The 24,333-nt window shown below is 45.1% G+C and overlaps 1 protein-coding gene across 1 annotated transcript in view; it reads left to right on the top strand.

Moving 5' to 3' along the window:
* Positions 1 to 20,610, top strand: part of ERN2 (endoplasmic reticulum to nucleus signaling 2) — a 41,923-nt gene extending 21,313 nt beyond the window's left edge. Inside the window, exons 10-23 of the mRNA XM_018561112.1 lie at positions 1,846 to 1,924; positions 3,028 to 3,175; positions 5,231 to 5,349; positions 6,412 to 6,597; positions 6,728 to 6,968; positions 7,717 to 7,807; positions 7,894 to 8,083; positions 11,088 to 11,187; positions 13,116 to 13,315; positions 15,538 to 15,685; positions 15,864 to 15,991; positions 16,994 to 17,117; positions 18,213 to 18,280; positions 20,428 to 20,610. Of these exons, the coding sequence (XP_018416614.1) occupies positions 1,846 to 1,924; positions 3,028 to 3,175; positions 5,231 to 5,349; positions 6,412 to 6,597; positions 6,728 to 6,968; positions 7,717 to 7,807; positions 7,894 to 8,083; positions 11,088 to 11,187; positions 13,116 to 13,315; positions 15,538 to 15,685; positions 15,864 to 15,991; positions 16,994 to 17,117; positions 18,213 to 18,280; positions 20,428 to 20,610 (2,005 nt within the window). The remainder of the gene's footprint in view (positions 1 to 1,845; positions 1,925 to 3,027; positions 3,176 to 5,230; positions 5,350 to 6,411; positions 6,598 to 6,727; positions 6,969 to 7,716; positions 7,808 to 7,893; positions 8,084 to 11,087; positions 11,188 to 13,115; positions 13,316 to 15,537; positions 15,686 to 15,863; positions 15,992 to 16,993; positions 17,118 to 18,212; positions 18,281 to 20,427) is intronic.
* The last annotated feature ends 3,723 nt before the right edge of the window (positions 20,611 to 24,333 follow it).

The following is a 24,333-nucleotide window of genomic DNA, read 5'->3' as shown; positions in this document are numbered from 1 at the left end:
GCTATATGCTGAGGTTTGGGTCACAGGAGGACATAGTAAATGTCCTCCTGTCACCATAAAGAGAACTATGGGCAAAAAAGGCTGGGCCATAGTTCTCTTTTAAAGCCAGACTCCGGGCATAAATAACTACCCATGCATTTGGGTCACCCCCACTACAAGCGTTAAATGCTCATTTGGTCTACGGGGAGATGAGGAGGCTGTATTACTGAGTTTAACCGCAGACCTGGCGGGGTTCATCACTCTCCTCTTCTCCATGGCACTCCGAGCTGTGGGTGGTTCCTCAACACCATCATGTACAAGGTAGGGCTATTGGTCCTGCATTGTATGTGGAGGGGGCAGGGGTTCACTTGCAGCCAAGAGTGCCTTAGAGAGGAGGCATTTGGGGATCAGTTGCAGAAATGGAGAGAGCCTGCTGTAGCAAGGTAAGTATTACCCCTTATCCCTCTACCACTAGACTTAACCAGCATTTAACCCTTGCAGTGTGGGGAGGCCACTGTATGGGTAGTTTTTTCTTATGCCTGGAGTTAGTCTTTGTCAACCATGTTAATTTTTTTTTGTTTGCTGTCTTTGTCTCTGCTGGAAAGATTCATCCCTGTTTATACTAGTGATCATTGTCATCCAAAATTTTGAGTTATCACCAGAACAGGAATAGAAGGGAAGTCTTTCTAAAGGAAAAACAAATTATATATTGTAACAACTGTCCAAAGTAGGCTTTCCATCACATTCCTTTCACTTCTTGATGTGTCTGTTGAACAGGAAGTGAAGGGAAATCTTGTCAATGGAACAAAGATGGCAAAAAAACCTGACAGGTTTAAGAGCTATGTTTACCTTTCTGACCATGTTTTCATGTCACACCCATATTCAGGACATAACATGAAACCTGGTCAGAGCCTTTGACAGGATTGTGAATGGAGAAAATAAAAGCCCCATCAGCCACCACGTCAGAGGGAGCTTGTAGTTCTTATTTATTTATTTCAGGTATTTATATATGACAATTTACGTAGCGCTTTTACATACTGCACGTTCACATCAGTCCCTGCCCTCAAGGAGCTTACAATCTGAAAGTCCCTATTGTATTTGCATGCAGGGCCAATTTAGACAGGAGCCAATTGACCTACTGGCTTGTCTTTGGTGGGAGGAAACCCAGGCAAGCACAGGGAAAACATGCAAAATCCTTGCAGATAGTGTCCAGGCCGGTAAAAGAACCAGGGACCCCTGTGCTGCAAGGCAGAAGTGCTAACTGCTAAGCCACTGTGTTCAATTCTCAATGAAACACAACTGCGGTGATGTCACTGTACTTGCAGCACATTCAATCTCCCTATTTTTTATTTTTTTGCAATAGAGGCAGTAAAGCATTGCAATCATGATCAATGGATCGCGGGTGCAGTCCTCTGGTTCCTGCAGACGTTTTGTCCCCATCTATGTCCGTACCTCAGCACAGACCTTCAGTAACATGAACAGGAGGAAGAGTCTGCAGGAGCCAGAGCATTGCACCCGCGACCCTCTGATCATGGTTGCAATGCTTTACTAGCTCTACTGCAGAAGAATACTAAATGCACATTTTTTCTTTTATGTAGAAATGTCAATTTTTTTCTTCTTCTAAAAGATGGAGTTTCCCTCCAATTTCCTTCTCTATCCAAAATGCATAAAAATGTTTTGGCTTTTAGGTGTGTTTTAAATGTACACATTACAGTATTGGTTTATGTTAAAAAAATCTGAGGGTTTAATGTCACTTTAAGTGAATTGATGGGGGTCTTTGACATTTGCTTAATTTTTAATGTTTAACTCAATTTCCTTTTTATGTCTTTAATGAAAAGTACTGATCACATGCGTTTCTCTGTCTAGGCCATCACTATATGTCGGGAAGCATGCACGCGGATTTTATGCCTCCACCTCTCTGATCCATGAGGGAGTCTCTATTGTGGTGAGAATATTTGCTTTAATGGTCCCTTTAGTGGATGAACAGTAACAAAGCTACAAGGCAGGTGGAAAGACCTTGATTATAAGATATATGGCTGACCACATATAATCATCAAACACCAGGTGCTAGAGAGAGTAAAGCTGGCTTTACATTAATCACATTTTGACTGACTCATTAGCAGGAAAACCCCGTTTGACAAAAACTCAATTATTCAAGCAAGGTGAAAAATTGTTATTCTGGATAGTGACTGCAGCCAGTCAGATACACTCACTGTTCTGGTATTCTGACATGCATGAGTTCTGTCTATCTGAATACAATAGCCATCAGAGAAGATTCCTTCATTCATGGAAGGAAGAAACATGGGTCTACCTCCTCTTAAGAATGCTAGTTGCCTGGCCATCTCTGGCTGCAGTATTTTTTAACTTATCAACCTGCAACAAGCATGCAGATTAGAAAGTTCTGATCTGTTTACTTGTTCCAGGTCTGTGCCTCAAATGTATTGAAGGCTTTGGAGCAACATGACAGCTACACAACTAGCAATTTTTAGAGTTCAGAAATGTCAGCCTTCGTAATCTCTCAGTGGAGGTTTCCTTTAAATTTAGAATGCTTGCAGTGAAATAGTGGTTCTTTCTTTTGGAGATGTTACAATGTGGGGGTTGGTCGCCCTATAGCCCCTACACTACATCGCTATAGTCTGTGAAGGTTCTTACTCATCCAGGTCATGCTATATCTGCAAAAACTAAATCAAGGCAACTGGACTTGCTGTATTTTTCTTCAAGACATTTCGCTGATCATCCAACCAGCTTTCTCAATTCAGAAGTGAATTCTGAATTGAGAAAGCTAGTCAGATGACCATCATTTCAATGGTCTTCAAGAAAAATACAGCAAGTCCAGTTGTCCTGATTTATATTTTGAAGAAATACATCACTATTGATTGCAGTACTCGAACTGGTCACTTGTAAAAAATCCTACGGTCAGCTTAAGTTGTTGCAAGGATAGTAAAAATAGTAATAAGGACCTTTAAACATGGGAGCACATTTCAAGAGAAGAAGTCTTGTCATGTGATCTCCTCTAAATATGGGTTTCTCTTCTGTCACATGATCTAGCCACGCGGAATCACCTTGGCACGGATAGAGGGTCCCACCACCCAGGATGTCACACTGGAGAAATCCACAGAATTTGATGTGACACCCAGCACAGACGTCAAATACCCACAAGGTGGCGTGGTGTCTGCCAGCCAGTGGTTGCTGATAGGTAAGAGGGTGGGAGAGACCAATTAGTGGGAACTGAGCTATCACAACATTGTTATAGTTACATTTCCAAATGTCTGCCTGTTTAGGAACTCAGTGGTTTTGGGAGGCTGCTGCAGGTTAGTGCGCCTGTAGGTTCTTGCATATCGTACCTGAAGCAGTTCTTCCCCTTCTCCCCAGTGGTAGAGTATTTAAAATGTCAATGAGCAATTGCCCTTTATGTAAGCTAAATAATGAGCTAAATAAAAAACAATTATATATACAATGCAGTCTGTCACTAGCATTAAAGCAGCATTTTTTCTGACTCCCTCCCTAAAGCTGGCCATACACCTATAGATGATCTGCAGATGTTCTATGGCCAGATGTAAAATGTGCAACAGATTCCTCCATCTACGCTAAACTGTGCTGATGGAGGAATCTCCCGCTGGGCCAAGCTTCAGTATCTTGCTAGTCGGCCCCGCTGGCTCTCAGAATACCTGAACAATGCCTGCATCCAATCAGATTGTTCCGGTATTCTGAGAGCCAGCGGGGCCGACTAGCAAGATACTGAAGCTTGGCCCAGCGGGAGATTCCTCCATCCACACAGTTTAGCGTAGACGGAGGAATCTGTTGCACTTTGACCATAGAAAATCTGCAGATAATCTATAGGTGTATGGCCAGCTTTACATAGTTTTACTACCTGTTGATCCTGCTTGTTGCAGCTCACCAATCCTTAGATTCCTTTATTTTCACCTGTGGATCCTGCCAGTAACACTTCCTGTCCTAGGGTGGCTCCATTCTATGGAGGAGCAGAGGAGCCACTCTTGGACAGCAGCATTGTCACCTTATGGGGATGCTAGTAGTAGAGGACTTGAGTAACAAATTAAAGCCGGACTCCACCTAAAAATGTTTAAATAGTTACATCTTTTTTATTTGGTTTAAATCCATGAATTGGTGAATATAAGCACGTTTGGCAGGGCATGATAGTTTGTCAGAACCCTAACTGTCACTTTTGCTTCGTATGCATGTAAATAAGGAGAGAGCTATAAATAGAGACATGTGAAGGAAAAAAAAGGGATTCATATAATGAATGCTATCATTACAGGGGTTGACAACATACATTTACAAAATTACAATATTCTTGCTTATAGTGGGCTTTTATGTATATAAAAATTAAACTTTTTTTGTTGCTGTCCCGTTTTCAAAGATTCACCTGTGTATTAGTAGTGGTGACCATGGTCACCGGGACAGAAAGTAGAGGAAAATACAGAATTTTAGACTTGTCACCAGAAGAAGAGGTGGGGAAATCTTCCAATGGGGCACACCTGTGCCAGTGACAACAGTGTAGGAGGGGAATTCCCCTCGCTTTGTTGTGTCTCTGTGACAGAAAGTAGAGGAAAATCTCTGCAACAGTTTTAGCAAAAAATAACCCAACAGGGTTTTAAACCCTTCCCTGCTTTATCCAAAACTGGAGAAAAAAAATGTTTTGGCTATGCACACACTTTAAGTTATTTTATACTGAAGGAGAACTATGAGGCGAGTGAAAACCACCCAGCCTCATAGTTCTAGCCTACCTGTGACAATGAAAGTGTCACAGGTCGGCTCAATAGATCGGGAAGTGAGCGAACACATACCGACGCTCGCTCACTTCTCGATCTATCCCTGCAGAGAGCCGTGACTGTCACTCACGGCTCCCTGCAGGGATTCCCCCCCTCCCAGCTCCGATCCTCCAGCGCTGACTGGCGGAATGGACGGGGGAGGATACAGCTGGGTCTGCCTCTAGATAGACAGAGCCAGCTGTCAATCACGCAGCTGGGCGGATCTCAACAGTGATGTAGAGATCCATCCTTGCTGCAGCGTCTCAGTATACCGCAAGCTGTAGCTCGCGATATACTGAACTTTGGGTGACGGGAGGACGCTAGTTTGTGTCCTCCCGTTACCCTTGGGAGAACTATGGGGAAAAGCCCTGACCCCATAGTTCTCCTTTTAAGTCTTTTCACATTTTCCTCCCTCGGCTATTGTCTCTCCCAATACTATCATATACAGCCATTGAATAACATTGACATGTTTCTATCCCCAGGTCACCATGAGGTGCCGCATGTTGTTCATACCACCATGTTGCGAGCATTTCCGGAGACTCTGCAGAGAGGCACAGAGTCCGTCATCCGAGGCCCGGCACAGAGGACTTTGTTTGATGATGTATGATTTTTTTTGCTAAAGAACATTAATGATGGCTTACCCACAATTTCAGTATTATAGGGAGAAAAACCTAATGAGTAATGGGGATCCTAATTTATAATTTAAAAAAAGTATTTTCATATGGTAAAATCAAAGTTAAAATGTTTGTCAAGAGTCAATCTTTGAAAGTATATGTGAAGCTAAAACTTTTCACAGTCTTAGATAGCGTGTGGAAGACTTAGGACCTCTTTTAGGTTTTCATTGCTGTCTGAGGAGATTTACCCTGACTATTGGTGCTGGCGACCATTGTCTCTAGTATAGAAGGTGAGGGGAAATTTATACTTTTAGAGTTATTATTATAATACCGGATTTGTATAGCGCCAACAGTTTGCACAGCACTTTACAATATAAGGAAGACATTACAATTACAATACAATTCAAGACAAGATGGTATGGAGAGCCCTGCCCCTGAGGGCTTACAATCTAAAAGGGAGTTATCACAGGAACTGGAGGTGAGGAGAAATCTCACAATGGGGACACCTTATCTGGTGACAAGACCCTAGGAGGGGAATTCCCCTTACTTTGGGGGAGATTTTCTCTAGCATACAAGTAATCTAGAGTTGTCCCCCACAATACTTCTATTCTGCACACAAGATTATGTGCTAAATGTTGCTGGAAGTCTTTCAACCTGGAAGACTGAGGACATACTTTGATTGACTGGGTGTCATGGCCCCACTCCTAAGAGGGCATCAGCATAGCTCTCTTTATTTGTAGTGTATTGAAGCAGAGAGCAGCAATGAGGTCATTATGTTTGGGCCGGAGAATAAACTAAATAGAGAAATAGAGAAATGCACAGCACAGTGGAAGACTCCTCATTCTGTAGAAGGTCCATAGTAGAACATTCTTGGGGCTGATCTGTAAAATCTAGAGGGCTGCCCATAGAAACATACCAAATTCCAGCTCTTATATGTGTTGTTCGTTAGGAAATGAACATCTTAGCCTTTTGTAGCCTTTCTTGATGGCTGAAATGTCTGTTAATTGACAGTCCCATTCCTTATCGCCCTTTCTTATCCTCTTATTCAGTTTCTGACACTGCAGAATCAAGATGGGGTTCCCCAGGGTGACACAGAAGGCCGGTTGAAAATGGAAAGCAACAAAGAAGAAGCCGGAATTGTGCTGCCTGACTCCTCAATTACTAATCTGCTTATCATGGGAATTGTGACGCTACTTCTGGGAGGATGGGTGCTCTTTGGCCTCACGTACCCAAAGGTAAGTGGATGGCAACTCGTTTGTACCTGTTTAAATGTGGCCATTTTGCCCACTGGTTGGCCCATCTTATTATTATACATAAGCAGCTCGTCATTGGAAACATTAATACTTAACATTTTATCTGGAACAGATGCAGGAGCAGCAGCGCCTGCAGCAACTACAATTACAGCAGCAACTTGAAGAGAAGCTATTGCGTTTTCAACAACAGCAAAACATGACCACTGAGGTTGCTCTATCCCTTTCTGCTGGAGAGACCACAGTGCTGTCTGGAGAGCAGAGGACTGGAAGCAGCAAGAGGCAGAGCGGGGACCTGGAGCAGAGCCCAGTCAATGGAACAAAGCGTCTGAGCAGAGATGATGGAGAGGCAGAAGGTGAGAGAGGGAAGAGCTCCCTAGTCATGGACCAATACAGAAGAGTCTCCGTATTTCTCCTGTCCATTGAACTGGATGATATGTATGGACAGCATAAAATCCATGAGCATGACTGAGTTGAGTTCGTGGAGAATGCTGCGCAGGCATTTTCTCCAATAATTGGTTCCATCACCCCTCCATTAAGGAAGGTTCTGCTCATTTACAGAACCTTGATCCCTAATAATTTGTTTATTCTGCCTGTTGGTGATTCTATAAGGGAAGCAGACACCATCATCTGTATATGGAATGACTACAGCAGCTTTGTGGAGACTAGGAATAATAGATGACCCAAAAGAAATGAAAACTTGGCACCCGATTCAAATCGCAGCGAGTTGTGAATTTGGGTTATGCTTGATGGAGTTTAAAGAGTGACAGGTTCTCTTGATAGGTAACACTCACAGAGGCTTTCCTTCCCTGCTCTCTTCCACCAACCTGTTCTCCTGTAGGTGGGCTAAGTCTATTTCCCATGGAGTCTCCGTCTTCATCAGTGTCTGAGCTTACACAGGCTTAGTGACCATCTGCCCTCCCCCAGGTGACCGTGTTTGATCCTGGCGAATGGCCACTCAGGTCCATGCATTGCACCCTGGGAGAAAGGAGAGAAGGTCACATGCTCCTTCTTTACCCAGAAGTACTGGTATTGTTTCAGTTTGTACAATCATGTCATTTAACTTCTACAATATTTCTCTGATGCTGAACCTTGATATTGCAGGTCAAGATGAGGAGGATATACAGGTGGGGAAAATCTCCTTTTCTCCAAAGGAAGTTTTGGGTCATGGAGCCGGAGGAACGTTTGTGTTCAGGTAAACGGCCTCCGTACCAGGTGAATGCTTAGTGCCTGGGATTCTGGAATTCTGCATGTCAGTAAAATGGGTGCCTTGGTTTGCAGGGGCAGATTTGATGACCGCCCTGTAGCAGTGAAGAGAATTCTGCCAGAGAGTTTTACGCTTGCCGATCGAGAGGTTCAACTACTGCGAGAATCTGATGAACACCCGAACGTCATCCGCTATTACTGCACAGAGAGCGACAAGCTGTTCTATTATATCGCTTTAGAGCTGTGTGCAGCCACTTTGCAAGAGGTGAGAGCACATCCTTGGGAATGACGAGATGGTGTACGGTGACACTACTGAGCAGAGGTGATGTGAAAGGATTGGGAAGATGAGGCACGGTTCTTAGAACATGGAAGATACGGCTATGGCAGGGACAGAACACAGCGGTTGGAACAAAGCAGTTGGAATTGGCCAATCTTCATTTATCATAGTGTCATAATTAAACCCCTGTAAGATGCTGATAGCAACCAGTAATATCCTTTGTTTTTGCATTGTTGGTTTGAAATTTAAAGGAATAGTTAATTGTAATCCTAACACTAATACTCCCTGTAATTCTAAAACTAACCCTCTCTAAAACTAACCCTGTATCCCTAACACTAACCCTCCCTGTAATTCTAAAAATAATCCTTTTCTATAATCCTAACCCCTAATCCTAACCTAATTGTCCCTGTGACCCTAACACTAACCCTCTCTGTACTTTCTAAAACTAACTATCCCTGTAATCTGAACATTAACTCTGTACCCCTAACCCTGCCTGTAGATCTAAAAGTAACCCTCTCTGCAATCCTAACCCTAATCCTCCTTTTAACCCTAAAACCAATGCTCTTTAAAAGCCTGAAACTAACCCTCTCTGTAATGCTAACACTAAACTGCCATGTAACCCCAACACTGATCCTCCCTACAACCCTGAAACTAACCCTTTCTGTAATGCTAACACTAAACTGCCATGTAACCCCAACACTGATCCTCCCTACAACCCTGAAACTAACCCTTTCTGTAATGCTAACACTAAACTGCCATGTAACCCCAACACTGATCCTCCCTACAACCCTGAAACTAACCCTTTCTGTAATGCTAACACTAAACTGCCATGTAACCCCAACACTGATCCTCCCTACAACCCTGAAACTAACCCTTTCTGTAATGCTAACACTAAACTGCCATGTAACCCCAACACTGATCCTCCCTACAACCCTGAAACTAACCTTTTCTGTAACCATATGTAAGGACTTACCTGCTTCGGGCCGCAGGCACAGCCAGCATGTCATGTCCATGAGCCTGCCGCTGCTTCGGGTCCCACGCCGTCCGGCATTGAGCAGGGATGACAGCAGGGATCTTCCTGTTGTGAGCTTAGCTGTTGTGGAAGCTCAGCAGAGCTCAGTAGGTCCTGTAAGGCCTCTGGCACCCCCTGCTGCTGACAACAGTGTAGTGTTAGGGAAATGTGCACACACTGTGTATGCTCTTGAAGACAAAGTGCATAATAGTGAAGCCAATGCCTCCTCCTGTGACATCACAGAAGCATCTGTGCCTATAAATACCAACTTCCTCTACAAAATGGCGCTTGGTTATTGCAGAGCTTTCCCTCTAGTAGTCCCTAGCCTTCGTTACCTACCTTTCCTATGACTTTCTGGTATTTTGACCCCTGGCCTTGTTACTCGACCTCGATTGTATTGCTGCCTGCCCTGATCTGCTATTACGTTTGGACTACTTTGCCTGCCGATTCCCTGCCTATCCTGGTTGCCACTATTCCTAGGAGAGCGTATAACATTCCTGCTACTTGGATAGGAGCACCGTAGTACGGGTGGCATGACGCATACAGACTCCTGCCTCTAACCCGCTGACACCATAACACAAATGCTTCCCTGTAACCCTAACACTAACCTTCACTGTAACTCCAACCCTAACACTTATCCTTCCTATAACCTTGAAACTAACCCTCTCTGTTACCTTAACACTAACCTTCCCTGTAACCCTAACACTGATCCTCCCAATAACACTGAAACTAACCCTCTCTGTAACCTTAACACTAACCTTCCCTGTAACCCTCCCACTAATGCACCCTGTAACCCTAACCTTCCCTGTAACCCTAACACTGATCCTCCCTAAAACACTGAAACTAATCTTCCCTGTAACCCTAACGCCAATCCTCCCTATAATAGTGAAACTAACCCTCTCTGTAACCTTAACACTAACCTTCCCTGTAACCCTAACACCGATCCTCCCTATAACACTGAGACTAACCCTCTCTGTAACCCTCCCACTAATGCACCCTGTAACCCTAACCCTAACCTTCCCTGTAACCCTAACACTGATCCTCCCTAAAACACTGAAACTAATCTTCCCTGTAACCCTAACGCCAATCCTCCCTATAATAGTGAAACTAACCCTCTCTGTAACCTTAACACTAACCTTCCCTGTAACCCTCCCACTAATGCTCCCTGTAACCCTAACGCTAACCTTTCCTGTAACCCTAACACTGATCCTCCATATAACACTGAAACTAACCCTCTCTGTAACCTTAACACTAACCTTCCCTGTAACCCTCCCACTAATGCTCCCTGTAACCCTAACGCTAACCTTTCTTGTAACCCTAACACTGATCCTCCCTATAACACTGAAACTGATCCTCCCTATAACACTGAAACTAACCCTCTCTGTAACCTTAACACTAACCTTCCCTGTAACCCTCCCACTAATGCTCCCTGTAACCCTAACGCTAACCTTTCCTGTAACCCTAACACTGATCCTCCCTACAACACTGAAACTAACCCTGTCTATAACCTTAACACTAATCTTCCCTGTAACCCTCCCACTAATGCTCCCTGTAACCCTAACGTTAACCTTTCCTGTAACCCTAACACTAATCCTCACTGTAACCCTTGCACTAACCCCCCTATGTAACCCTATCCCTAACACCAAATCGTCCCTATAACCCTGAAACTAACCCTCCCTGTAACCCTAACACTGACTTTCCTTATGTAAACTTAACAATGCGTTGCATACTCGGCTCTCCTGCGCCAAAGACTTTCCTGTGCTGTACACAGTATTTGTTAATATGACGGTGATTGGACCTGCAGAAGGACAAGCACAGGAGCCTGATGGTTTTATGCTATTGGAAACCAGTGACGTTTTTTGTTGCTGTGGCTGCCATATTGAAAGCTGCTCTATTCCTTGGAGACAATTGATGAGATGGGATGACAGGGCTTGTATGGTACAATTCATTTAACCATGCCATATGCTTTTTTGCCTACAGTACGTGGAGAACCCGGACTTCCATTGCGGTGGCTTAGATAACGTCACCGTCCTGTTCCAGGCCATGTCAGGGCTGGCTCATTTACACTCTCTGAACATTGGTGAGGACTGCTTGATCATCTGCTTTTGGTTACAATTTATGTGGAACCCAAAGCCTTGTAGGAGAGCATTTCAGAAATGTACAGCCAAGTTACATCGCCCCTTGTATGTTATTAAAAAGCAACTGCACGCTATAGGAATTTCTCTGTTTTAGATCTAGGATTCAGGATTTGGTTTGATTCTCTGTTGGGTCATTGACTGCTGTCTACTAGTGGTCTTATCCCACCCTGGCCCGGATTCCCCACAAGGCCACCGAGACCCGGCAGTAGGGCGCCGAGGGGCGACAGCGGTGTCCTTGTGGGGAAGTTGCCCTCTCTACATTCAGTCCTGCTTTGTACAAGCCGCACTAAATGTAGAGTGAGGCAGGCGATTTTTCGTTTACATGTGAACTCGGCGATGTCGCCGAGATCACATGTAAACAGTGTGCAGCCGGCCGGTCCGTCCTCCCCTCTCCCCTGCACTTACCTCTCTCCTCTGGTTCCGTCCTCCGCCGCCGAGTCTCTCCCCACTGCAGTGAGCAGAGCGGCAGGGTTACTCTCCGTGTAGACAGTGAGAGGGGAGAGCTGTGCTCTTCCTCTCTCACCTGTCACAGGAGTTCTAGCACAGTGCTGTGCTAGAACTCCTGTATTTGAGGTGGCAGGGTCAATAAAGAGAACCTGTCACCTCCAATTGCTATCACACAGGGGATTGTTTTCTCCTGTGTGATAGCAATAAAGTTAGGGGGCGCATCGCAGAACCTGGCCTTGGGGCGGCAGGGAGAGTAAATCCAGCCCTGAACCCACCCCTGACGCATTTATGACAGGTCCTACTTGGTGTTAGGTTAAGTTAATGTTACAACTGTCTTAAGTGCCCATTAAATATGCAGACTCTTCTTCCTGCTCAACAGTGCTGCACAGTGTCAGTGCTTTACTGTTCCTCTAGCTCAGTGCCTACAGTATGTGGAGAACCCCGACTTCTATTGCAGTGGCTTAGATAATGTGACTGTCCTGTTCCAGGCCATGTCAGGAGTGACTGACTACAAAAAATGAAAGCAGGGAATGTTAATTACTTTCCCTGGCAAATAGATGGCTGTCAGAGGAAGCATTAACTTGTCTTTGTATAAGCACAGTTATTAAAATATGGAACAGCAAGCAAGTAAACATGGGAAAGTCACCTCCAAAATTACGAGCAGTAAAATGTACAAAATAAGGCGATACTATAATGCAGTATTGGTTCCCTTTAACTGCAACTTGGAGAGTCACTGAGGAACATCTTCACAGTATTGAGTGGCTTATCCTGTAAATGACTGTCCTGCGGGAGTCATTCAGCAAAAATGCTAATTGCTCTAACATACACATAGCCAAAAAGGGGGCTCATGTACAAAACGTTTTATAAAGTACAAGTATTTGTAAAACAAAAAGTTACTCGGAAATTACAGCATAGCCAGCATACCTCGTCTCAAAGTATCACCCTAACCACCCCCTCCGCTCTTCCAAAGACCTCCTGCTTTCTAGCTCCCTCCCATGCTCGCCTTCAGGACCTCTCTAGAGTCTATCCCATCCTCTGGAATGCCTTACCCCAACCTGTCCGTCTATCTCCTACTCTAACTGCCTTTAGGTCATCCCTAAAGACTCATCTCTTCAGGGAAGCCTATCCCGCCTCAACCTAACCGCTCACCCATCACGTAAAACAATTCATCCCCACACAGCTACCCCCTCATGTATCACTTCCCCCTCCCTTTTTGATTGTAAGCTCTCACGGGCAGGGCCCTCCATACCATCTTGTCTTGAATTGTAATGTCTTCCCTATATTGTAAAGCGCTGCGCAAAATGTTGGCGCCATATAAATCTTGTATAAGAATAATATCATTAGTGAATTAGTGGTAGATGCAGTAATGACTAGGTAACTGATTGGCAGTAATTGAACTTTCTGGTGTGTTTGCTTGTTGCAGTGCACAGAGATCTGAAACCGTGCAATATCCTCATCTCCCTACCCAACGCCCAGGGAAGACAGAGGGCCGTCATCTCGGACTTTGGCCTATGCAAAAAGCTGGGAATGGGGAGAAGTAGTTTCAGCTTGCGCTCCGGTATCCCCGGAACTGAGGGCTGGATCGCACCGGAGGTTCTATGTGATGGGGAAAAGCAGAACCCGGTAAGTATTTATCAGTACAGAAAGACGATTGTTCTAAAGAGAGACGTGGCTTGAGGTGGAGCTCTAGCCAAAACTAGATGTGCACCGAAATGGAAATTTTAAAACCGAAACGAAACCGAAATAAAAAAAATTGTCAGGCCGAAACCGATACCGAAAATGTTTTTTTTTAATTTTAATTTTTTTAAAAATCTTTTTAATATTTTTTTTTTATAAACTTCTTTTTTTTATTTTGTATTTATTAATTCATTTTTTTATTTTGTATTTATTAATTCATTTTTTATTAAATATTTGTATTTTTTACATTGCTTTTAGGGGCTTTGGGGAAATATTGGGGGTCTAAACAGACCCCTGATGTTTCCCTTTTAAAATAGAAAAAGAGATTTAGGACACAAAGTCCTCCTGTCTCTTTTTCTGTATCCCCTGTTATCAATGAACAGGAATGAGTGTTCCTGTTCATTGTTCCTGTCCATTGATAACATGAGGACATGGTATGTTTACTATACCTACAACTATGAATGAACATGAGGTGATGCAGATCACTCCCATTCATGCATAATTGAGGATATAGTACACATACTTTGTCCTCAATTATGTACAAACACTCAGCAATCACTGATCTCTGAGTGTTTGTGCTCGCTCTCCTCTCTGACACGCTGTCACAGGAGGCTGAGCGAGCGTTGCAGGGAGGTGAGCTCAGCCTCCTGTGACAGCGCTGGCTGTCTCCACCCACACACCGCTCTGCCGGACTGTGATAGGAGGCTAAGCGGTGTGGGAGGAGAGCTCAGCCTCCTGTGACAGCGCTGGCTGTCTCCACCCACACACCGCTCTGCCGGACTGTGATAGGTGGCTGAGCGCTGTGGGAGGAGAGACGCCGGCCGCTCACAGCGCTCTCGTCCTGCAGCGCTCGGCCGGCTGTCTCTTTCTTTTCTCCCCGCTGGAACACAGAGCAGCGCACAGCGGGGAGGAAAGAAACCAGGGATGCGCCGATGTATCGGCCGAAACATGGCTCTCTCGGCATTATGCCAAAAGTGCCATTTTTGTCCGATATGTTTCGGCGGCCGATATATCGGTGCATCCCTAGCCAAAACCATTTTTGATTGTTCTAGATAGAGTGGGGAAACAGAAGAACTTCGGCAGGTTTTATTGGTGTCTGTAAATCACCTCACTTCCTGTCCCAGAGAAACAACAGGAAGTGAGGAGCGATCCCACCTCTGATAGACATCAGCGGAGCATGTGTCCCCTTGGGAGATTTCCTATTTATATTTAGATGACAACTGAAGTGTAGGCTTTCTTCTTTCTTTATGTTCAGGTGAAAATAGTCATGAGGACAGAAAGTGAAAATGAATCTCCTGAAAAACCTGACAGTAGTTCTAACCCTTCTACACACTTCCTAAAACTAGGATAGGTTTTGACCACTTTAATAAGTTGAGCTATTTTTGTTCCCTATGGTCCCTGTGTGTGTTGCAGTGGCATCACAAGGGGAGTGCGGTCCGCACCCGGGTACCACCATTGGAGGGGTGACACCAAAATGACACTCATTTTGGTGTCACCCCCTCTGAAAAGTCGGGCACTCGGTCATTGACTGAGAGCCCGACCGTGTCAGAAAAGAGAGGGGAATGTCCCCTCCTCTCTCTGCCGGCGTCCATCACCAAATTGGCCCCCGGCAGGAGTCAATAAGATGACCGCGCATGCGCGATGACATCACGGCTGGGTGTCACCCGTTCTCCACTCCAGGTGTCACCCGGCCTCGGGACGCCGCTGGTGTGTTGTACAGTAGTCACCCCTCCAAGATCACTCCTGTGATGGACTACAATCTCAATACACATGGGTAAACTAAACATGAGATTGTAGTCCATCACAGGAGCGAGCTTGGAGCAGTGACTACTTTACAACATGCACAGGGACCATGGGGAACAAAAGTAGCCACCCTCCAGAAGGAAGGACAGTGTCGGCATGAATTCAGAGATGATTTGAGGATCTACTGCCGAGTGATACACAAATAAGATACATTTTTGTTACTAGTTATGGTACCTGAATGTATTTTTAAGATTTACCTCCTGAGTTTAGTGTCACTTTAAAGGAAACCCCTAACCTTCAAGGAAAAGTCTCATCTTTTAATTCTGCTTTGCTCATAAGTGGTTGGAATGTGGCCACTGTGGGCTACACAAATACTTTCCTTTAGCCATTAAAGTATCACACAAGTTTTTTTTTTCTTCTCCCAGACCTCAGCGGTGGACATATTCTCTGCCGGTTGCGTATTTTATTACGTCCTAGCACGTGGGAAGCACCCATTTGGTGACAGCCTCAGAAGACAAGGAAATATACTAAACGGGTCATACCAACTACCACATTTGGAGGAGGAGACACACGGTAAGACACATAAAGATATGAGCAGGGTTGTAGGAAGATCTGCTCTTGTAGAAGAGAGAACCGGATTGGTTCATTTTAGTAATAAGAACAGGTCTAACTTGAGACACTTTAATATTAAAACGCCCAATGAATGGAGGTTACTCTGACTAATCGGTGTGTATTTTGTCTTGGATGACAGAAAATGTAGTCGCACGTGATCTCATCGAGGAGATGATCAGCAGTGGCCCCAAGCTCCGGCCTTCCGCTCCCTGCGTTCTGAGACATCCATTCTTCTGGTCCCGAGAGAAACAACTACAGTTCTTTCAGGTCTGAAGAGTTAATTGCCTTAAAGCTGAAGACTAATCTGCTTCCCTGGTACCCTTCTTCCCTCTCCTTTTGCTCCATTTAGCCATCTGGAGCAAAGAAAAGGCCAAGGACTTCCAGGCATGGAGGAGCATGTGACCTAATCCATCTAATGGTGCTGGTGCTGGGTGATTGGCCCAGCACTGACAAATGGGGTTGGTGAGAGTCCTTAAACCCTTGTAACCTTCAGCTAGAGAGACTCTGAGCTTGTACAGGGCTGTCTTTCCTCGCTCCCACAGGTTGAATAGAGTGATGGAAGAGTTAAAGCAGAACTGAAGGCAAAACTTTTTTTTATTTTGGATAGAGTAAACGGAGGCTATAACCCAGTCAGCTTTTTTTTTCTTTCCATTGGGGTGATTTCCCTTTACTTCCTGTTCGATAGCCGCAACAGGAAGTGAGAGGTGATCCCTCCAAAGTGAAGGAAATCCCTGGTGGTCTGCAGGGTCACCAGGACTATTGGAAGATTTCCTATCTATTCCTGTTCCAGTGACAACCGAAAAATTGGGATTTTCTTTCCTTTCAATGCTGATGATCACCAGGACAAATAGAGAGGGTGAATCTCCCTGACGGGGACCCAGACAGCAATACAAACCTGACAGGGGTTTTAAGTTTTGGCTTCAGGAATGCTTCATCCGTTCTACTGGGGAAGAGGTCATTAAAGTGCCCACGGGCAGAGCACAATCTAACTTTAAAATGGCCAAGCCTCACAAAGAAGGGATTACAGGGCCACATACAACACAGAATACAAGCTTGCCCTACAGGAAGTAGGTGATGAATGCAGTTTAAAATGTTTCTGGTTTAAAATGAATACCAGTTTAATGAACAGTAGAAAGGCATCATGGCACTTTGTTTTGCTTTACCAGTTTAATGAGTTGCTCAGAGACCAAAAGATATTCCGCTTCAATGAACCTGATTCTGTATAACAACCAAAATGTAAAACTGTATTTCTGTGACTGTCGCCTTCAGGATGTCAGTGACCGCATTGAGAAAGAGCCCCAGGACAGTCCGATAATTGTCAATCTGGAGACCAGAGTTCGTTCAGTTGTTCGTGTCAACTGGCAGTTATATATATCAGTTCCTTTACAGACAGGTAATTTTATATAGCAAGGGACTGAGGACATTAACCCCTTCATGACTGAGGCCCTTTTTTCATTTTTTGCACCCATGTTATATTCCACATTTTAGACCTGAAAATGACGTAAAACCCCCCAACATTATATATTTTATGAATGCCAAGACCCTATAGAATAAAATGGTGGTAGTTGAAAATTTTTATGTTGCGCAATATTAGCGCAACTCCTTATTAAACCCCAAAATGTAGTGACAAATTTAATTAAATGCCCCAAAACACAACAAATTACCCATTTTTTTAATGAAATATAAAAGATGAGGTTACAACGAGTAAAACGATACCCAACATGCCCAGTTTACAGATTGCGTGCGACCGTGAAACGGCGAAAAACTGCAGTCAGGAGCCCAGAACTGACAGCCCAGGGACCGGAAGTGATGCAATCTGCATCGCTCCCGGTTCCCATAGAACGGGGAGGGGATCGATGAACGGAAGTTCGTCGACCTCCTCCCCAGCTCCCCGCGGACACAAAGATCGCCGGTCCCGGGCCCGTAGGAGGGGCAACGGAGCCCGGGAAGCGCAGCGGGGGTGTCTGGCGGGGGGGGCGGCCCCTTCTTCGGGACGCAGAAGCGATCTGGCGACAGGTAAGTCGCCAGGATCGCTTCTGTTGTAAAGCCGACAGTCGGCTCTACAAGTTTAAACAGATTCTGTTTAAACAGCCCCGATGCTGGCGACGTACACTGTACGTCGTCAGTCACGAAGGGGTTAAAAAGCAATGGGTTCCCAAGGTGGGACAGCTTTAATGAAGCGGCTTTATTAAAGGGAAAGTCTAGTGTATCTCTCACGAGCAAATAATCATTGCTGTGTTTACCTTAAAGTAATATTTGGGGTGCCTGCCACATTTTTACATGCTTCCTCTTTTATTGTATTAAATATATTGGTTTGTAGAGCCATTAGTGCAGGAGAGAGGCGACTCTGGCCCTCCAGCTGTTATGGAACTAGATGTCCCATGAGGCATTGTGCCAAGGTCCCTACCGCTGTCTTAGGGACTGGCAGGGAAAAGGTTAAAGCTGTATTTATTTTCAGTTTTCTTTCTCTTTCCATCTTCCTCCATAGACCTCAGAAAGTTCCGTTCCTACAAAGGAAATTCTGTACGGGATCTGCTGAGAGCCATGAGAAATAAGGTAAGCTATGCCTACAAGTTTTTGGCCGGTACAGTAGAGGACTGGGGAGTAAAGTGGGGAAAGGGTTAAAGATTACATTTTTTGTGTGTAGCCCCCCTTTGGGAGATGTCCTCTCTGTCTGATGGGTATCAAACAGAACAGATATTAAAGGGAAATCCCCCACTTCCTGTCTATTTGATGAGCATCAAGGAGAACAGGAAATAAGTGGAACTCTCCCCAACAGTGACACGGACAGCAAAAAAAGGACATTTTAATTCATTTATTATAATGGGTTTATTTTTTATATAAAGTGAGAAATGTTTAGACCAGGCACGTCACTTCCTCAGGCCCCCACATGTGATTAATTGCAGATGAAAGCCGGGAACCAGTTGTGGAAAACAGCAAGATACCGGCTTATACCACAGCCGTGATCTTGGTATAATCACTTAAGGTCCAGGATGTGCAGGTACCTTCTATCATCCCTAAAGAAGAACTCCGGGGTGGAAATATGATTAATTCTTGCAGTGGGGCTACACCCGCACTGCAAGGGTTAAGTGATCGTTTTCCGCCAGGGAATCAAATAAAAAAAGTTATACTCGCCAAATCCTCGGAGCCGGCCAGCTCATCACCTTCACTGCAGCGATGGTATGTCCCTCAGCATCCTCACGTCCAATACACAGTGCATTATACGCGACAACACGAAGATCCTTAGACTGCTGCAGTGAAAGGGGAGAGATCCTGGAAAGATCGGTCTAAGAACAAGGCGGCTCTGGGGATCAGGTGACTATAATTTTGTTATTTCCCCCTTAGACCAAAGCAAGCAGTGGGGCTACCCCAGCACTGCAAGGGTTAATATTTTTCCCAAGTGGTATGTATAGCCAAACTTTTTTTTTACATTTTTGGATAGAGGAGGGAAGGGTTAAAACTTCTGTTTATTTTATACTGTGTGTCCTGTAGAGATTTCCTTTCACTTCCTGTCCTGAAGATGCAGCAGGCAGTGAGAGGCTAATCTCTTAGTTGTAACCAGAACAGGTGTTCTTATTGGTAGATTTCCCCTAACCTTTTGTTCTGGTGACAACTCTAAAATGTTGGATTTCCCACCACTTTTTGTCTGTGACACCATTGGAGAGGGCTGACATCAAAATGACTGTCATTTTGGTGTCACCCCTCTTAAAATTCCATGCCCGACAGTTACATGATAGAGGAGGGGACCCGGCGGCATACCTTATCCAGCCGGGTGAAGGTCCCCTCCTCTCTCTCTCTGCCGCCGCCCATCACCAAGATATCGCTCCGGGTGACACCACACCTTGGGATGCCCCTTTAACCCTTTACCCACCCTAAACTAAAAACAGTGTGGGCTGCGAGAATGTACAAATCGCTATTTTTCTTTTTATGGTCAAGTAACAATGTAGGCGATGCTTTTGTATGGCTAACTCAATATATTATGAGATGCAAGCTTTCACAAACATGTATTCAAGCAGTGAATGTAACTTTCACTGGTGGTGAAAAATCACCAGACTTCCAATCCTCTGCTGCAAATAGAAACACTTGAGGTGCCCATACACTTGCCGATTATCGTACGATAGTTGTGGGTGATCCCGCGAGGGTAAGATAATCGGCAGTTTTATGGGCAGCGATGCGATCTCTTCTACTGTAAGGTCGCACATTTGTCTTCCGCGCACACCTGCCGAAAATCGTACGATTTTCGTCGTATTGGTGGCGTGGTTGGGAGACGAATGCCGCAAGCGCACACTGCCCGCTCAGCACTGCAATCATCGGAAGCCCTCCCCACTGAGATGATCATAAGTATGATCTGCCTGTCCAAGATGGGCAGACCGTACGAAATTTTAATCACCCTACAACCATCGCACAATGAAAGTCGTGCGATGGTTGTAAGGTGTATGGGCAGCTTCAGACCTAGCTCAGGACGCCGACTCCCATGTGGTTCATCCCCCACTCAGCAATCACATTCAGGGCTTGTTCATACCATCCAATGCATGACCTGAACGCACTGGATGGTGTGAAAAGGCCCTCAAAGTGGACACACTGCTACATGCCCTGTTCTCATTGCAACACTGCCTTTGGGTGGGTCGCATAAAATGCAGGAAAAGAAGCAAATCACCAGCACTCGATAATACCACCACACAACTCTGTTTTTGTGTTTACAGAAACATCATTACCATGAGCTGCCGGCGGAGGTCCAGGAGTCGCTGGGTGCCATCCCTGACGATTTTGTGTTTTATTTTACCTCACGGTTTCCGCTTTTACTCCTTCACACACACCAGGCCTTGAAACTGTGTGCAGCAGAGAGACCTTTCCAGAACTATTACCACTGGGAACAGCAGCACTGAGGGCGCCTGTGGCCCTGGTGTTGCCGAGTTTGGCCACTGCTGGTTTTATACAGTGAATTGCACTGACTCCTAGTATTTGCACCATAGTTTTTCACTGTATTTGCTTTTATTTCAAACAGCCACCAAACACATTTCTCTTTTCACATTCCAGTCTATGAACAGAGGCGATTATTGGAAGCCAGACTTTGCAGACTGGAGGCTTTAATGCAAAACATAGTAATGCTGTTACCATGGTAACCGATTCTCTAGCAGCCATCTTTACATTCCATCAAGGCAAGGGTTTTGGTTTTCCCTCTTCTGCACTATTTTGAAGTAAAATCATGTAGCTGCCCTATGGATTCTATGATGATATTTTACTTTAAAATGATATCTTTTTATGAGAAATATTTATTTTTATCAGGGATTGGGATTTTTTGCTGTACAGTTTTAAAATTTTATTAAAACATGTTATTGTAAAGAATTTGTTTTGCCTGTCATGCTGTGTACATTTGTCAGTGCCCAGAGTGACACATGGAGGAATCAAAGTAGAGCTGTGGCCAGGCTATAGCAAAACTTCCAGTTGTGGAACAAATCCCATCATGCATCTGCAAGTTGTGGCTCATGTTATCTTGCAATGGATTATGGGACTTGTAGTTCCACTGCAGCTGGAGGGCCAAAGTTTGGCTGCCCCACTATAGACTAAATATAAATTTGTAATTACAAAGTCCAATTGAAAACTTTACCCCCTCCAATTTTGAAATTACAAATCCCATCCCTGTGGATCCAAGTCTTGCAATACCTCATAGGCCTTGTAGTTTCACAACAGACCAAAGGGGTAGTCAAACTCAATCTGTGGTGCAACTACATGTCCCATGAGGCATTGCAAGGCTGACAGCCATAAGCATGACTCCTAGAGGCTTCATGGGACTTGTAGTTCCAGAGCAGCTGGAGGGCCAAAGTTTGGCTACCTCTGAACTGAACTTTTAGGTATAGTTGGTGAAGTACATTGTAGAAGCATCAAAACAAATGTGTGCAGTCTGTTTTCTTTAGTAATCAGCCAGAGTAGAAAAGCCCAACCCCTGCCAGTGTGCTGCAGGGAAGTACCCTTGCTCTGTGTGGAAGCTGTGGTCTCTCTGCACAGGTCTAACATGACCTGAGTCAGAGCTCAAGCAGCAGGGATTATGAACTTTGCTGACTGCAGAGCTATAGGTCTGACACAGCAGGAGGGTATGTTTGACCTCTGCTTCCATACACAGAGCAGGGGTCCTTCCCTATAGCAGATGGCAAGGTTCTTGCAGTTTTGTGCACCTACAGAAAGCTGGTAGGCACATAAGTTATTATTCTGTGCATGGGTCAGAACACAGATGGGGTGTTCTAATTGACTATGGTATTAATCTTGATAGGTTAGAATGATCCATTTGGGTTCCCCACTGGGAATCGCCTTTTACCCTGGTTCTATTGTCAGACAGAAAGATGCGAATCCAAAGTTGCCACCAGAACAGGAGTTGAGGGGCATCCTTCCATGGGACTTCTGTTCCAGTGGCAACAGTTTAGGGCATTCGTGCCCCCTCACGTTGTACAGATTCCTAAGCAGCAAAGGGGGAATTCTTTCCCCCCCAACTGGACAGACTGCAGAAATATACCAGTCACTTCCTGATTGGAGAATGTTCATCTAGCTCCGTGGTAGGCAAACCTCAGCACTCCAGTTGTGGCGCTACAAGGCCCATGAGCCACAGGCATAATGGGCCTTTGGCTCTGGCCTACTTTGTACATTCATTGCATTTTCAGTTTTCAATCATGGAGGCTGCCCATCACATATGGGTTTTAACTAGAGCAATCTGCATGTGAATGAAGCCCGTCTCAGAACACCCGATCCTCCAGGACAGATCATCCACCCATGAAGGAATTTTCATATTTGCACAACTCTGGCCACTGCTTGCATCAGGGCCGAGGGCTCCAGTATGTAGTGAGGCAAGGGGCTATGACGTTTTCAAAAAGCCAAGTACAGCAACCTGCAGGTCTCTCCCACCAGCTATGATCTGCTGCATTGCATAAAGCACAGATAACCGGTGAGAGTATCATTGGGTCTAATATAAAAAGTAGGGATGCAACGATATATTTGCCACCAAAACATATCGGCCGAAAATGGCACTTCTGGCTAAGTGCCATTTTTTGTGCCAATACAGCAGCGCATCCCTGCTTTCTATCCTCCCCGCTGGGTGCTGCTCTGTGTCCCAGCATTGAGGAGAGCAAGTGTCACAGGTGGCAGAGCGCTGTGAGTGGCCCAGAGTCTCTCCTCCCACACCGCTCAGCTTCCCGTCAGTCCAGCAAAGCGTTGTGGGGGTGGAGACAGCCCGCGCTGTCACAGGTGGATGAGCTCTCCTGTACTGCTTGCTCCGCCTCCTGTGACAGCTGTCAGGAAGGAGAGCAGTACAAACACTCAGCGATCGCTGAGTGTTTGTAGATAATTGAGGACAGAGTATGGTAGATAATTGAGGACAGAGTATGGTTACTATATCCTCAATTATGAATGGGAAGTTATCTACATCACCATCTGTTCATTCATGATTGTGGTTATAGTAAACAATGTGCTCAGGTTATGAATGAACAGGAACACTCAGCATAGAGGATTCCTGTTCATTGAAAACCAGGGATACAGAAAAGAGATGGAGGACTGTCCTTGCTCTTTTTCCATTTTAAAAAGGGAAATATCAAGGGTCTGTTTAGAACTAATATTTCCCCAAAGCCCCTAAAATTTTAATGAAAAAAGAAACTTCATAAAAATTAAAAAAACTAATTTTCGGCCTGATAATTTTGTATTTATTTAGGTTTTGAAATTTCCATGCACCTTTAATGAAAAGGGTATGGAATGAAAACCGAAAGGACGCAAGGTCATTAGCATTTTGATGGTGGAAAGGGAGGAACCAGGGTAGGCAAAATATTAGAAGTCTGCTTTAAAATGATACCATGACCGCTTAGGCAGCCATTCCCACTTCATTTGAAAGAGTCCTGCAATAGGACAGGAGGTGAGACATCTGCATTTTACAGCATATAGTTCCTAGGTTCTCAACTGGTGGGTCGTGACCCAAAAGTGGGTCGCCGTGTGCCTTCCACTTTTCTAGGCGGGAGTCTTAGCCTCCTCCTAGCGCAGCAATGTCAGCACTCACACAGAGCAGCCATTCAGAATATGCTGCCTGGCGTTGAGGTGAGTGGGCTAGAGCTAGGGCCACGAGGGAGCTCCATCCATACATGCATTGCTTACAGCTCCCTCACGCGTCTTATAGAGGTGCCTGGACCAGAGTGAAATCACATTCTGGCTCCCAGCACCTCTACAGAGCGTGCAAGGGAAATTACATGCAATGCATTTATGAATGGAGCTCCGTCACAGCACAGCAGCCCAGCACTGGACCGCCCGTTGAGGATCCACTCCAGTTCTCGTAATGGCACCCCAAACAGACCTCCCCACCCACAGTCCAATTGCCCGCACCAGAATGCATGGTACCACAATGCCATGCGTTCCATTGCAGTGCGACTTGGGTCACCACTTAATGACCAAGGACAAATATGGGTCCCGAGGTTACACAGGTTGAGAACCACTGATAGTTGACCTAAAGGATTTCTTCATCCTTTTAATGGCTGGCCATGTTCTCCATAAAATGGTGATTGCATGAAAGTCTGAAAAGGTACTAAGGCCCCACAAATCCTGACCAAATCCCTATTCAACTTGACATTTGGCTTCCATCA

The sequence above is a fragment of the Nanorana parkeri genome, unplaced genomic scaffold (assembly GCF_000935625.1).
Source record: "Nanorana parkeri isolate BGI_ZX_2015 unplaced genomic scaffold, ASM93562v1 scaffold19, whole genome shotgun sequence".
Classification (NCBI taxonomy): domain Eukaryota; kingdom Metazoa; phylum Chordata; class Amphibia; order Anura; family Dicroglossidae; genus Nanorana; species Nanorana parkeri.
Note: the sequence above shows the minus strand (reverse complement) of the source record. Positions and strands in the feature narration are given on the sequence as shown.